At 48.0% G+C, this 12,243-nt stretch overlaps 1 protein-coding gene across 1 annotated transcript in view; it reads left to right on the top strand.

Moving 5' to 3' along the window:
• Window positions 1-1,263: 1,263 nt before the first annotated feature.
• ADRA1D (adrenoceptor alpha 1D) overlaps window positions 1,264-12,243 on the top strand; it is a 49,965-nt gene continuing 38,985 nt past the window's right edge. The window contains exon 1 of the mRNA XM_032238324.1: window positions 1,264-2,257. Coding sequence (XP_032094215.1) covers window positions 1,303-2,257 — 955 coding nt within the window. The 5' untranslated portion in view covers window positions 1,264-1,302. The remainder of the gene's footprint in view (window positions 2,258-12,243) is intronic.

The raw sequence follows: 12,243 nt of genomic DNA, 5'->3' as shown, positions 1-12,243 counted from the left end.
GCTCAGCGCTGCCCCGGAGAGCCCCGGGCGCCCCTCGGCTGCGCTGCGCAAGGACCGGCTGCTTCGTCCGGTTAGCCTCGTCCCGCTTGGCGCGCTGGCTGCGGGGGGAGCGCCCGATTCTGCCCGGCTCGCTGTCCCGAGGGTTGCGCCTTGTTTGCGGGATGAAGGAGGCTTGAGGGAGACAAGGAAGGAGTGAAGAGTCTTTCTTTCTTTCTTTCTTTCTTTCTTTCTTTCTTTCTTTTCTTTCTTTCTTTCGTTCTTCCTTCTATCCCCCCTTCTTTCCTTCCTTACCTGCTTTCCTTTCCTCCCTTTTTCCTTCCTTCCTTCCATTATTTCGTTCCCTTTATCCTTTCTTTCTCTGGTCCTTGTCTTTCTTTCCTCCCTTCTTTCCTGCTTCCTTCCCTGCCTTCCTTTCCTTCCTTCCCTCCTTCCATTATTTCACCCACTTTATCCTTTCTTTCCTTCTGCTTGTCCGTCCTTCCTTCCATTATTTCATCCCCCTTATCCTTTCTCAAGTCCTTCTCTTTCTTTCCTCCCTTCTTTCCTTCCTTCCATTATTTCGCCCACTTTACCCTTTCTCTCGTACTCGTGCTTGTCTTTCCTTCTTCCCTCCCCTTTTCCCTTTCCTTCCTTCCCTTTCCCTTTCCCTCTCCCAGATCATCCAAGGGGAAAGGGCCCTCAGAATAACAGTGAAGAGCTCTGCTGTCAAATATTTTCGGTGGTGGGGGGGGGGAGAGATTTAGAGAGTGGGGCAGGAGGGGGGGCTTAAGGTTTGTTAGTACCCCAAAGAGAGAGGAGAATAGATGCCTGGAGGCAGACAGGTTGGGAAGAAACCGGACAAGGTGAAGTTCTTGAGATCCAGCTCCTTTGTGGAATAAATCTGCCGGTGATGTGTGGCTGGAGACCAAGGAAGCGGTGAGCAATGCTAAGAGAGAAGGAATTGTCTGCAAAAGGAGGGAGATAGCCGGGATAAGAAAAAGAAAGAAAGAAAGATTAGGAAGGGAGGGAGGGAGGGAGGGAGGGAGGAAGGAAGGAAGGAAGGAAGGGAGGGAGGGAGGAACAGAGGAAGGGAGGGAGGAAGGAAGGAACGGAGGAAGGAAGGGAGGAAGGAAGAAAAGGACTATCTCCATATGCTTAAAAAGGGGGAGGGGGCTTTGGGATTTCTCAGCAGGGGTCAGCCCTGCTCCCGGGATGTGGTAGGGGGGGGGCGTGGGAGGGAGAGAGAGAGACAAGGCTGCCCCCTCTCCCCGTCGCTCTGCTGAGCCTCCGTCCCCGATGGAGACTGAACCGTTTTAAAAAAGAATGACTTTCTCTGACCGGGTTAATGCCAGCTTAAATGGGAACCACACCGGGGAAGCCGGCGGCGGGATTAACGACTCCTGGAACACAGACGATGCCTTCTCCAACGGCAGCGCCTCCTCCGTAACTCAGGGACTCAGCCTGCAGTCGGTGGGCGTGGGGGTCTTCCTGGCCATCTTCATCCTCTTGGCTATCGTGGGCAACATCTTGGTCATCCTCTCGGTGGCCTGCAACCGGCACCTGCGGACGGTCACCAACTACTTCATCATCAACTTGGCCATCGCGGATCTGCTACTCAGCACCACCGTCCTGCCCTTCTCGGCCACGTTGGAGGTGTTGGATCTCTGGGTCTTCGGCCGCATCTTCTGCGACATTTGGGCTGCCGTGGACGTCCTCTGTTGCACGGCTTCCATCATGAGCTTGTGCATCATCTCGGTGGACCGCTACATCGGGGTCAAGTACTCCCTCAAGTACCCCACCATCATGACGGAGAAGAAGGCCGTGGTTATCTTGGGGGTGGTCTGGCTCTCCTCCATGGTCATCTCCATCGGGCCCCTCTTGGGGTGGAAGGAAGAGCCGCCCGAAAGCGACCAGTACTGCACCATCACGGAAGAGCCCGGCTACGCCCTCTTCTCGTCCCTCTTCTCCTTCTACTTGCCCCTCTTGGTCATCCTGGTGATGTACTTCAACATCTACGTGGTGGCCAGGAGGACCACCAAGAGCCTGGAAGCCGGGGTCAAGAAAGAACGGAACAAATCCATGGAAGTGGTCCTCAGGATCCACTGCCGGAATGTCCTGGAGGACTCCTTGGCTAGCACCAAGAGACATACCTTCAGGAGTTCGCTCTCCGTCCGCCTTTTGAAGTTCTCCAGGGAAAAGAAGGCAGCCAAGACGTTGGCCATCGTGGTTGGGGTCTTCATTCTCTGCTGGCTGCCGTTCTTCTTCGTCCTGTCGTTTGGTAAGTAGGACGACTTTGGGGCTCGCAGGGGTCGGGCATTAGGCTGGTGGAGCAAGTGGTGGCACAGCCATATTTTATCTCTGGCTCAGGAGAACGGATTCTCTTGCCCCCTAGAAGGGATCAGACGTGGGAAGAATTGTTCTCCAGTCAGGCCCTCCAGCGACCCAATGGATTTGGGGGCTTTAAATCCAAATTTGGGAGGTCCTCGGTGCTCTCTGAATTTGCTGGCTTTCTTGCAGACGTTTCATGACCTATCTAGGTAACATCATCAGTGTTAGAAAGGAATGAGGAGGAGGACTGTGGGGTCTGGTGCTCTCCGAGCTTGGTGTTTTTCTTGAAGACGTTTCATGACCCAACTAGGTAATATCATCAGTGCTAGAAGGGAATGGGTGAGGAGGAAGAGGGGGCCTTGTGGGGGCCTTGCTGCTCTCTCAGCTTGGTGTTTTTCTTGCCGATGTTTCATGACCCAATTAGGTAACCTCATCGGTGCCAGAAGGGAGTGGGGTTTGCAGAGAGGAGTTGGAGGAGGAGGAGGAGGACGACGACGACGACGACAACTGTGGGGTCCTTGGTGCTCTCTGAGCTTCGTGGCTTTTTTGCAGACGTTTTATGCCCAACTAAGTAACATCATCAGGGCTAGAAACCCCACTCCCTTCTAGCCCTGATGTTGTTACCTAGACGGGTGATGAAACCTCTTCAGAGGAAAAAACACCCCAATCTCAGGGAGCACCCAGGACCCCTCATTTCCACCCAGAGCAACAAATAATCTCCTCTATCGATCCAAATTCAGTTGTCTAGTTGCGGAGAAACCAAGAATAACAATCTGTCCCACCAACCAAGATCTCTCATGTAGGATCGTGAAACCTTCCCTAAACACCTTTGGAAAGGGGGGAAATGTCCCCATTTAAAGCTCTTGAACAGCACATTGAAGTGGGCAAGGTTTAAAAAAAATGTTCCTTGCAAAGCAAAGGGGAGGCTGGCGTCACTCGGCATCTGTTCAAAACTTGCCAATAACACAATGTTGAAAGACAGTTATGGACTGGAAGAGGCACCTGGTTGTTGGCGAGTGTTGTTCGGCCCACAAAGACCCACAATCATTCGACACTGAAAGGGTCAGCCCACTCGCTTTAAAGCACCGGACTTTTTCGGTTGAGTCTGATAAAGGACGCAGTGGCTAAGACGCTGAGCTGGTCGATCACAAAGGTCAGCGGTTCGAATCCCTAAGCGCCGCGTAACGGAGTGAGCTCCCGTGACTTGTCCCAGCTTCTGCCAACCTAGCAGTTCGAAAGCAGGTAAAAAAATGCAAGTAGAAAAATAGGAACCACCTTTGGTGGGAAGGTAACAGCGTTCCGTGTGCCTTCGGTGTTGAGTCATGCCGGCCACATGACCACGGAGACGTCTTCGGACAGCGCTGGCTCTTCGGCTTTGAAACGGAGATGAGCACCGCCCCCTAGAGTCAGGAACGACTAGCACATATGCATGAGGGAAACCTTTATCTTTAATTCAACTGATAATCAGGGAGTTGTATAGAAAAGGCAGGTTAAGTTCTAACAGGCGTGGAATCTCCATTTAATGCTAGTTCTCTTTAGTGGGAGCCACCCCCCCCCCCAAAAAAAAACCCTTTATCCTAACAAACTTTGGGTTGTGCGAACATCTGTATCAGAAAGGTCTCCTTCGCGGTGATCTTCCATCCACCCCTTTTGCAAAAGCTCCTTAAGATGCCTCTCAAAGTTTTGACAGGATTCCTTGGGACCCACAACTGTCTTGCTGATGCCCTCCAGAAACAACTTGGGGTGCCCCCAGAAGAATGGGGCCGAGCTGGACCTGATGGCAAGCTGAAAAGATGCCACTTTGTCCAGCAGAATTTCTTTTACTTGGGGAAGATGGTGGCACCCAACTAGGGGAATGGCATCTAGTCAACTTTGACCAAACTCAAAAAAACAGAAGCAGTGGTGAGATCTTATTAGGTCTTCCAGGACATCTCCAAAGTCCAAAGAACCTCCAAGAACAGCCATCACCAACTGGTGGCCCATGGACCACTGGTGGTCTGCGAGGAAATTTTGGCGGTCCGCAGAAAAAATATTTGGATTTTTTTGCACTAAATCAGAGGTCCTCAAACTACAACCCCTGGGACGGATATGTGCAATGAACGCTTGTGTTGCTGCAGAGAGTCTCCCCCTTCGGGGTCTTTTTGTGGGGGGCAGAAATTCCGACTTGGGGTCTGCTTCGGCCTCCTGGCGGGGGGCTTTGGGCGAAGGCTGGAGGGAAGAGCCGCTGGTGGCGAAGAGCCGGAGGGCCTCGTTCCAGTGGGACTGCATCATGGCCTGGAACTGGCTGACCATCTCAGCCTGCTGAGCCTCCAGGCGCCGGTATCTGGCCTTGCACTCCCGCAGGTCTTCCCTCTGCTTGGAAAGCCTATGCTCCTAGTCCTCAGTGAGGTGCTTCTGTTGAGCCTCCTTCTCGGCCACATCCAATTTGAACTGAGCTGTTTTGCCAACTCCTGGTGGTTGGTCCAAAATCATTCAGTAGGCTTTCACACCTAAGATGGGACTAGATTGGCCCCAAGTCACCCAGCTGCCTTTCATGCCTAAGGTGGGGCTAGAACTCAACCATCTCCTGGTGATTGGCCCAAAGTCACCTAATCACCTTTCACGCCCAAAGTGGGACTCGAAGTCCCAGTCTCCTGGTGATATGTCCAAAGTCACCTAGCCAGCTTTTATATCTCAAGCGGGACTAGAACTCACCGTCTCCTGCTTTCTAACCGGGCGCCTTAATCACTAAACCCAAACTGTCTCTCTCCTTGCTCTTAGTAATATTGCAGTACCCCCCCCCCCTCAAATTAATCTGTGGAACAGGTGAGGAGTGGATTCTGAAACTTCCCCATATAGTTAACCTGGATTGCTGATGCATTAAAACAAATTCAAGTTAACAGTCTAATTTTTCTTGGAAATTGGGGCTTAAGACCAAAGGAACTTCGGGGGGGGGGGGAAATACAGTACCCCTCCCTAGTATTCATGGTTGGGTCACTATAGACTGGCCCACTAAAATTGAAAACGTCGTTTCGCGCCCAAATTAAAGAAAATTCACTGGGAATGACTTAGCATCTTTTCTAGATTAAAAATAAATAAATTCATTCTTGAGTATGATCCCCGAACATTATTAAATGGGCTAATAGGAGTTTATAGAAAATATCCAGACAGGAAATGCAACATTGGGTCAATTGTCTAAAACTGTGTTTCTCGAGTTTGTAGTAACTTTAAGCTCTATAGGCTTCAACTCCCAGAATTCCCCAGCCTGGAGAATTCTGAGAATCGAAGTCCACAAAGTTTAAAACTGCCAAGGTTGGGAAAACACTGGTCTAAAAGACATTAGACAATGTATATTTCTAATCAACCTCTGTATGTGGCTGCCAGGGAAAACTAAGGAGGCTTAAATTCAGCTGGTACTCGGATGGGAGACCACTAAGAAATCCAAAAACAATAAACTAGGCTGAGAATTTGAAAAATCCCAGGAAAATGGGACGTTTGTGGCTATGGTTGTGTAGAATTGTCGGTCAGTTATATGGGGATTGTGATGTGCGTTAAATGCCGGGCACAGTGTCTTGGAAGTCTCGAAGCTTTTTTTTAAAAAAAATTGAAGTTTCTAGTCCATATGGTTGCGGAAATCTGTTAAGACAGCGGCTTGCGCTAATCACAGGATGTGAAGGATGTAAATCAATCCATCTGCATCGATTTATCATAGAACCAAAATAAACTAAAAAGTCATTTGGCTGTGTTTCGCAAGAAAGAAGGGCACCGGTAGAAGAAGTAACATTTATTCAGTGCAAAACTGGAATTTCTAATTAGTTCCGCAAAGATGTGGCAACACCTGAACACTTCGAAGTATTTTTAAAAGAGAAAATTGGGTCTTCGTGTATTTAAACAATGCTGGCTGGGGAATTTTGGGAGTTTGGGAGTCCAGCAGTTTGAAACTATTGAGGATGGTCAACCCTGCTGTTCTCTGACGGAAGCGAATCGTCCCAATAGTTGTTTGTATTGTGTCGTTTTTCACATTGCTTTCGAACTAGATTACAATATACAAGGCAGGACACAATGACTTTAGATGGAAATGCATGTCAAAGAAATAGACACGGGGGGAAAAGCCACTAATTTTATCAGCCAAACTTTTTTTTGCCTTTCAGAAATTTAAGTGCGTTTGTCTCTGTGTTTCTGTCCTTATGTGTGTGTGAGGGAGGGAGGAGAAGGAAGAAAGGAAAGGAAAAAGAAAGAGAAGAAGAAAGAGAGGGAAGAGGAGAGAGAGAGAGAGAGAGAAAGGGACAGGAAAGGACGGAGGATAAGGGAGAGAGGAAGGAAGGGGGGAGGGGAGGAAGGAATTAGGGAGGGAGGGAAGAGAAGAAAGGGAGGGAGGAATGAGCTAGGGAGGAAGGGACCAGAAGGAAGGAAGGAATTAGGGGAGGAGAGAGGGAAGAGAAGAAAGGGAGGGAGGAATGAGCTAGGGAGAAAGGAACCAGAAGGAAGGAATTTGGGAGGGAGGAAAGGAGGGAAAAGAAAGGAAGGGAGGAATGACCTAGGGAGAAAGAGACAGAAAGGAAGGAAAGAAGGAAGGGAGTAATTTCCCAACTTTAAGAGCCAAAATCCATTTAGGAGCATAAAATACAACAGAATAAATGAGAGAATCTCCTGCATCTGAATTTTGAAGACAACTGCTGGGTCATCCTACCAGTGGCAGGCTTAGGTGACAGTGTGGTATAGTGGTTAGTGAATCCAATTTCCTCTCAAGCCTGGAAAGTCTGCCGAAGGTCACCGACAAACCACAACGACAAATTCTTCATGTTTGCACAACCTCCACCTTAGGGTGGTTGAGAAGACTTTGACAAAGAATTTTTTTTTAAAAAATGTGGTAACTTGAGTTTCTGAAGCAGGGTTTCCAATCTGTGGCAGTTTTAAGACGCCTGGACTTCAACTCCCAGAATTCCCCAGCTGGCCAGGGAATTCTGGGAGCTGAAGGCCACCCGCCTTGAAGTTGCAAACCCATCCTAGTTTCCCCCAAAAAAGGCTGAGATGAAAATGAGATTATTAATTTAGAATATATTAGAATAAAATAATAGCTTTATTGTCTTTGAATGAGAATAAAATTGTTCTACTAGCTGGGGTGCTCTGCTACGAAACTATGTGTTCGGTCTGGATAAATCAACACTTTACAGCTTGAAAATAAATGCTAGTTACCATTGGCCTCACCTATCCCCTTCTCTCCCTCAGTCTAACTCCTTAGCATCAGAGCGTTTTTCAGGTGGGGAGGGGGAGTAGAATGTCTAAACTCCCAGCCCGCAGGCCGATGAGTCACAGCCTGGCCACGCCCACACCCGTGGCAGTTGGAACAGAGTTCTTTTCAGGTGGGGAGGGAGAGTATGTCTAAACTCCCAGCCCACAGGCTGGATGAGTCACGCGCTGGCCACGCCCTTGCCCAAGTGGCAGTTGGAACAGAGTTCTTTTCAAGTGGGGAGGGGGAGTATAATGTCTAAACTTCCAGCCCGCAGGCCAATGAGTCACATCCTGGCCACGCCCATACCCAAGTGGCAGTTGGAACAGAGTTCTTTTCAAGTGGGGAGGGGGAGTATAATGTCTAAACTCCCAGCCCACAGGCCGATGAGTCATGCGCTGGCCACGCCCACACCCAAGTGGCAGTTGGAACAGAGTTCTTTTCAGTTGGGTTTTTATATATACCGTGTTTCCCCAAAATAAGCACTTGGCCTTATTTTCGGAGAGATCTTATTATATTTGAGGTGCAGGAGACGGCGAGCGTGGTCACCTCATGGCTGCTCTTGTGTTGCAATATTTTCAGGGAGGGCTTATTTTAGCGCATGCGCTCAAAAGCCCCGATTGGGCTTATTATCCGGGGAGGTCTTATTTTGGGGAAAACAGGATAGATTCTATCCCATTCTAAATTAATAATCTCATTTTCATCTCAGCCTTACTCTTTTTTGGTGTAAAACAGGGTTTTGCAACTTGCACGTTCCCCCCCCCCGCCAATTCTTTCTACTCTGCCTTTCTAAATTATCTTGATAAACACAACCACAATTGCCTGTGTGTGTTACCTCCGCACATTTTAAACAAGCAGAGTCCTCCGAGGTCTGTGAAGCTCAACATACCCAAAACTGATGAGCCATTATCTTTTACACGCCTGCCTTCTGCATTCCTGGGAATTCTGGAAAAGAAGCGAATGTTGAAATGGATCTCCTAATCACACGGGAGGGGGGGGAAAAACCTTAGGCAGGAATAGATAGTGATAGAAGCCAGGAGCCAAACAATTAATTAGCCCAGCGTTTCTTTCCATGTTTTACTATAAACAAAATTCTAACCTTTGATTTGGGCGACAGCACATGAGCAGCCGAAATAATTTATAACCGAGATCAGCTAAAAAAAAAGCAAAACAAAAAGAAGATTGTGTTATTCATGGACAGCCGAGGGACTGGATAATAATTGGAATTTTGCAACGTGGGTCTTTTACAGCACGAATAAGTGGAATATGAGGGGGGGGTTTAATGACGCTTGCGTGTAGAGGCCGGGTGATTTAGAGACGCTGACAGTAGGGGGGGGGAAGACCCCTGATTGTGTGTCGCTCTTCAGAAGTAACGTAATCCAAATAAAAATACAAATAGTCCTCTACTTATGACGATAATTGAGCTGAAAATTTCCATCTCTAGGTGAGACAGTGGTTAAGTGAAATTTGGCCCCATTTTGCAACCTGTTAAGTGAAATACTGCAGTTGTTAAGTTAGTCATATGGTTGTTAAGTAGATTTGGCTTCCTCATTGCTTATCAGAAGGTCGTAAAAGGGGATCATGTGACCCTGGAACACTGCAACCGTCATAAATATGAATCAGCTGCTGTGTCCTCCTCCTCTTTCTTCTTCTTCTCCTCCTTCTCCTCCTCCTCCTTCTTCTTCTTTATCTTCTTCTCCCCCTCCTTCTTCTTCATCTTCTCCTCCTCATATTTCTTCTTCTCCTCCTCCTTTTCTTTCTCCTCCTCTTCCTCCTCTTTCTTCTTCTTCTTCTCCTCCTCCTCCTCCTCTTTCTTCTTCTTCTTCTCCTCCTTCTTCTTTATCTTCTTCTCCTCCTCCTTCTTTATCTTCTCCTCCTCATATTTCTTCTTCTCCTCTTCTTTCTCCTCCTCTTCCTCTTCTTTCTTCTTTTTCTTCTCCTCCTCTTCCTTCTTTATCTTCTTCTCCTCCTCCTTCTTCTTCTTCATCTTCTCCTCCTTCTCCTCCTCCTTCTTCTCCTCCTATTTCTTCTTCTCCTCCTCCTTTTCTTTCTCTTCCTCTTCTTCCTCTTTCTTCTTCTCTTTCTTCTCCTCCTTCTCCTCCTCCTCCTCCATTCCATTCCATTCTTATTATTTCCTGACAGAACAATTAATCGGAGGGACTCCTTGCCTCCAGAAGTTGTGAGTGCTCCATCACTGGAGGTGTTTTAGAGGAGATTGCACAACCATTTGTCCGGACTGGCGTAGCATCTCCTACTTGAGCAGGGGGTTGGACTAGAAGACCTCCAAGGTCCCTTCCCACTCTGTTATTCGATGGTGTGCATCGAGGGAATCTTGAAAGGCATAAAATTTAAAAACAACAACCCGCCACCAGCTATTTACTCCTTTCTGGAAACAAAGGCAAGAGTGTAACTATTATCTAAGCCAGTGTTTCTCAACCTTGGCGACTTTAAGTCCTGTGGACTTCAACTCCCAGAATTCCCCAGCCAGCTGTGCTGGCTGGGGGATTCTGGGAGTTGAAGTCCACAGGACTTAAAGTCGCCAAGGTTGAGAAACACGGATCTAAGCAAATACAACATCTGGTAGCTCCCATTGACTGAGGTTCCTCGGTCAAACAACCCGTCCCGCGAACTCCTAAAACCCAGAGTTTGAGAGATGCATCGAGCATTCCCAGCGAGATATATTTAACATAAGTCTCCGTTCGGATTGAAAAGATGTAAAAGTGACTGAGCTATTTTTATGCGGTCCGGCGCTACAGATATGAGTCAGCCTTCGCCTCTCCTGAATACAGATTGGCAGTTCTAGTGGCTGGTCCGGAGCCAAAAGAGAGAGAAGGAGAGAAAGGGAGGGAGGGAGGGAGAGATGGAGAGAGATGATACAAACAGAAAAAGAAGGAGGGGGAGAAAGTAAGGGAGGGAGGGAGAGATGGATGAGATGATAGAAAGAGAGAGGGAGAGAGGGAGGGAGAGAGATGGATAGAGATGATTGATAGAAAGAGAAAGAGGGATGGAGGGAGAGATGGATAGAGATGATAGAAACAGAAAAAGAGGGAGAGAGAAAAAGGGAGGGAGGGAGAGATGGATAGAGATTATAGAAAGAGAGAGGGAGAGAGGGAGGGAGAGAGAGATGGATAGAGATGACTGATAGAAAGAGAAAGAGGGATGGAGGGAGAGATGGATAGAGATGATAGAAACAGAAAAAGAGGGAGAGAGAAAAGGAATGGAGGGAGAGATGGATGAGATGATAAAAAGAGAGAGGGAGAGGGGTGGATAGAGATTATAGAAAGAGAGGGAGAGATAGATGGAGATGATTGATAGAAAGAGAGAGGGAGGGAGGGAGAGGGAGAGAGATGGATAGAGATGATAGAAAGACAGAGAGAGAGGGGGAGAGAGAAGGGGAGGGAGAAAGCTGGATAGAGATGATAGAAACAGAAAGGGGGTGAGGGAGGAGGAGAGAGGGAGATGATAGAAACAGAAAGAGAGGGCGGAAGTGAGAGAAAGAAAGGGAGGGAGGGAGAGTGAGAAAGATGGATAGAGATAGAAAGAGAAAGGGAGGGAGGGAGAGAAAGGGAGATGAATAGAGATGATAGAAACAGTAAGAGAAAGAGAGAAGGAGAGAAAGACAGGGAGGGAGAGAGAGTGAGAAAGATGGATAGATAGAAAGTGAACGGGAGGGAGGGAGAGAAAGGGAGATGAATAGAGATGATAGAAAGAGAAAGAGAGAAGGAGAGAAAGACAGGGAGGGAGAGAGATGGAGAGAGAATACAGAAATGGAAAGAGAGGTAGGGGGAGATAGGAAGATTTGAGACCCCAGATCTGGCCACTTTTCCCCTCTGCGATGCATCTCCAGGGCTTGCAACTGAAGAGGGGCTACAAGGCGTAGCCTACACGGAGCCAAAGACTTCCTCATGGTAGGCAGTGTTTACATCACCCGATGCCAACGTCCCTATATGTGTGATTGGCAGAAAATGTTGCTGCAATATAGCGAGGGCCACTTGGGAACAGCTGGAAAGAGCACCTATAAGCTCTCTTGCTTGCTTATTGATTGAGTGATTTGATTTTTTTTTTAAATACCACCTTTATTACTTCCTAAGTAATGAATAAATAACCTAAGATTCCTTCCTTCTCCTGTTTTCCGCACAACAAGGAGGTTGGATTGAAAGAGAGGGGGAGGCACTGGCCCAAAGTCACCCAGCTGGTTTTCATGTTTAAGGTGGGACTAGAACTCACTGTCTCCTAGTGATTGGCCCAGGGTCCCCCCACTGACTTTCATGTTTAAGGTGGGACTAGAACTCACTGTCTCTTGGTGATTGGCCCAAAGTCACCCAGTCTCTTGGTGATTGGCCCAAAGTCACCCAGCTGGTTTTCATGTTTAAGGTGGGACTAGAACTCACTGTCTCTTGGTGATTGGCCCAAAGTCACCCAGTCTCTTGGTGATTGGCCCAAAGTCACCCAGCTGGTTTTCATGTTTAAGGTGGGACTAGAACTCACTGTCTCCTAGTGATTGGCCCAGGTTCCCCCCACTGTCTTTCATGTTTAAGGTGGGACTAGAACTCACTGTCTCTTGGTGATGGCCCAAAGTCACCCAGCTGGTTTTCATGTTTAAGGTGGGACTAGACAAAATCTAAGGACGGCATTCACACATGATGCCGTTAGGTGGTTGTATAATCTCAGTTTGCTGGATTCTTAGTGGATATCCTGTGTTTTGCATGCTCAATCTGTTGGTCAAC

Source organism: Thamnophis elegans, unplaced genomic scaffold (genome assembly GCF_009769535.1).
Source record: "Thamnophis elegans isolate rThaEle1 unplaced genomic scaffold, rThaEle1.pri scaffold_115_arrow_ctg1, whole genome shotgun sequence".
Taxonomy (NCBI): domain Eukaryota; kingdom Metazoa; phylum Chordata; class Lepidosauria; order Squamata; family Colubridae; genus Thamnophis; species Thamnophis elegans.
Note: the sequence above shows the minus strand (reverse complement) of the source record. Positions and strands in the feature narration are given on the sequence as shown.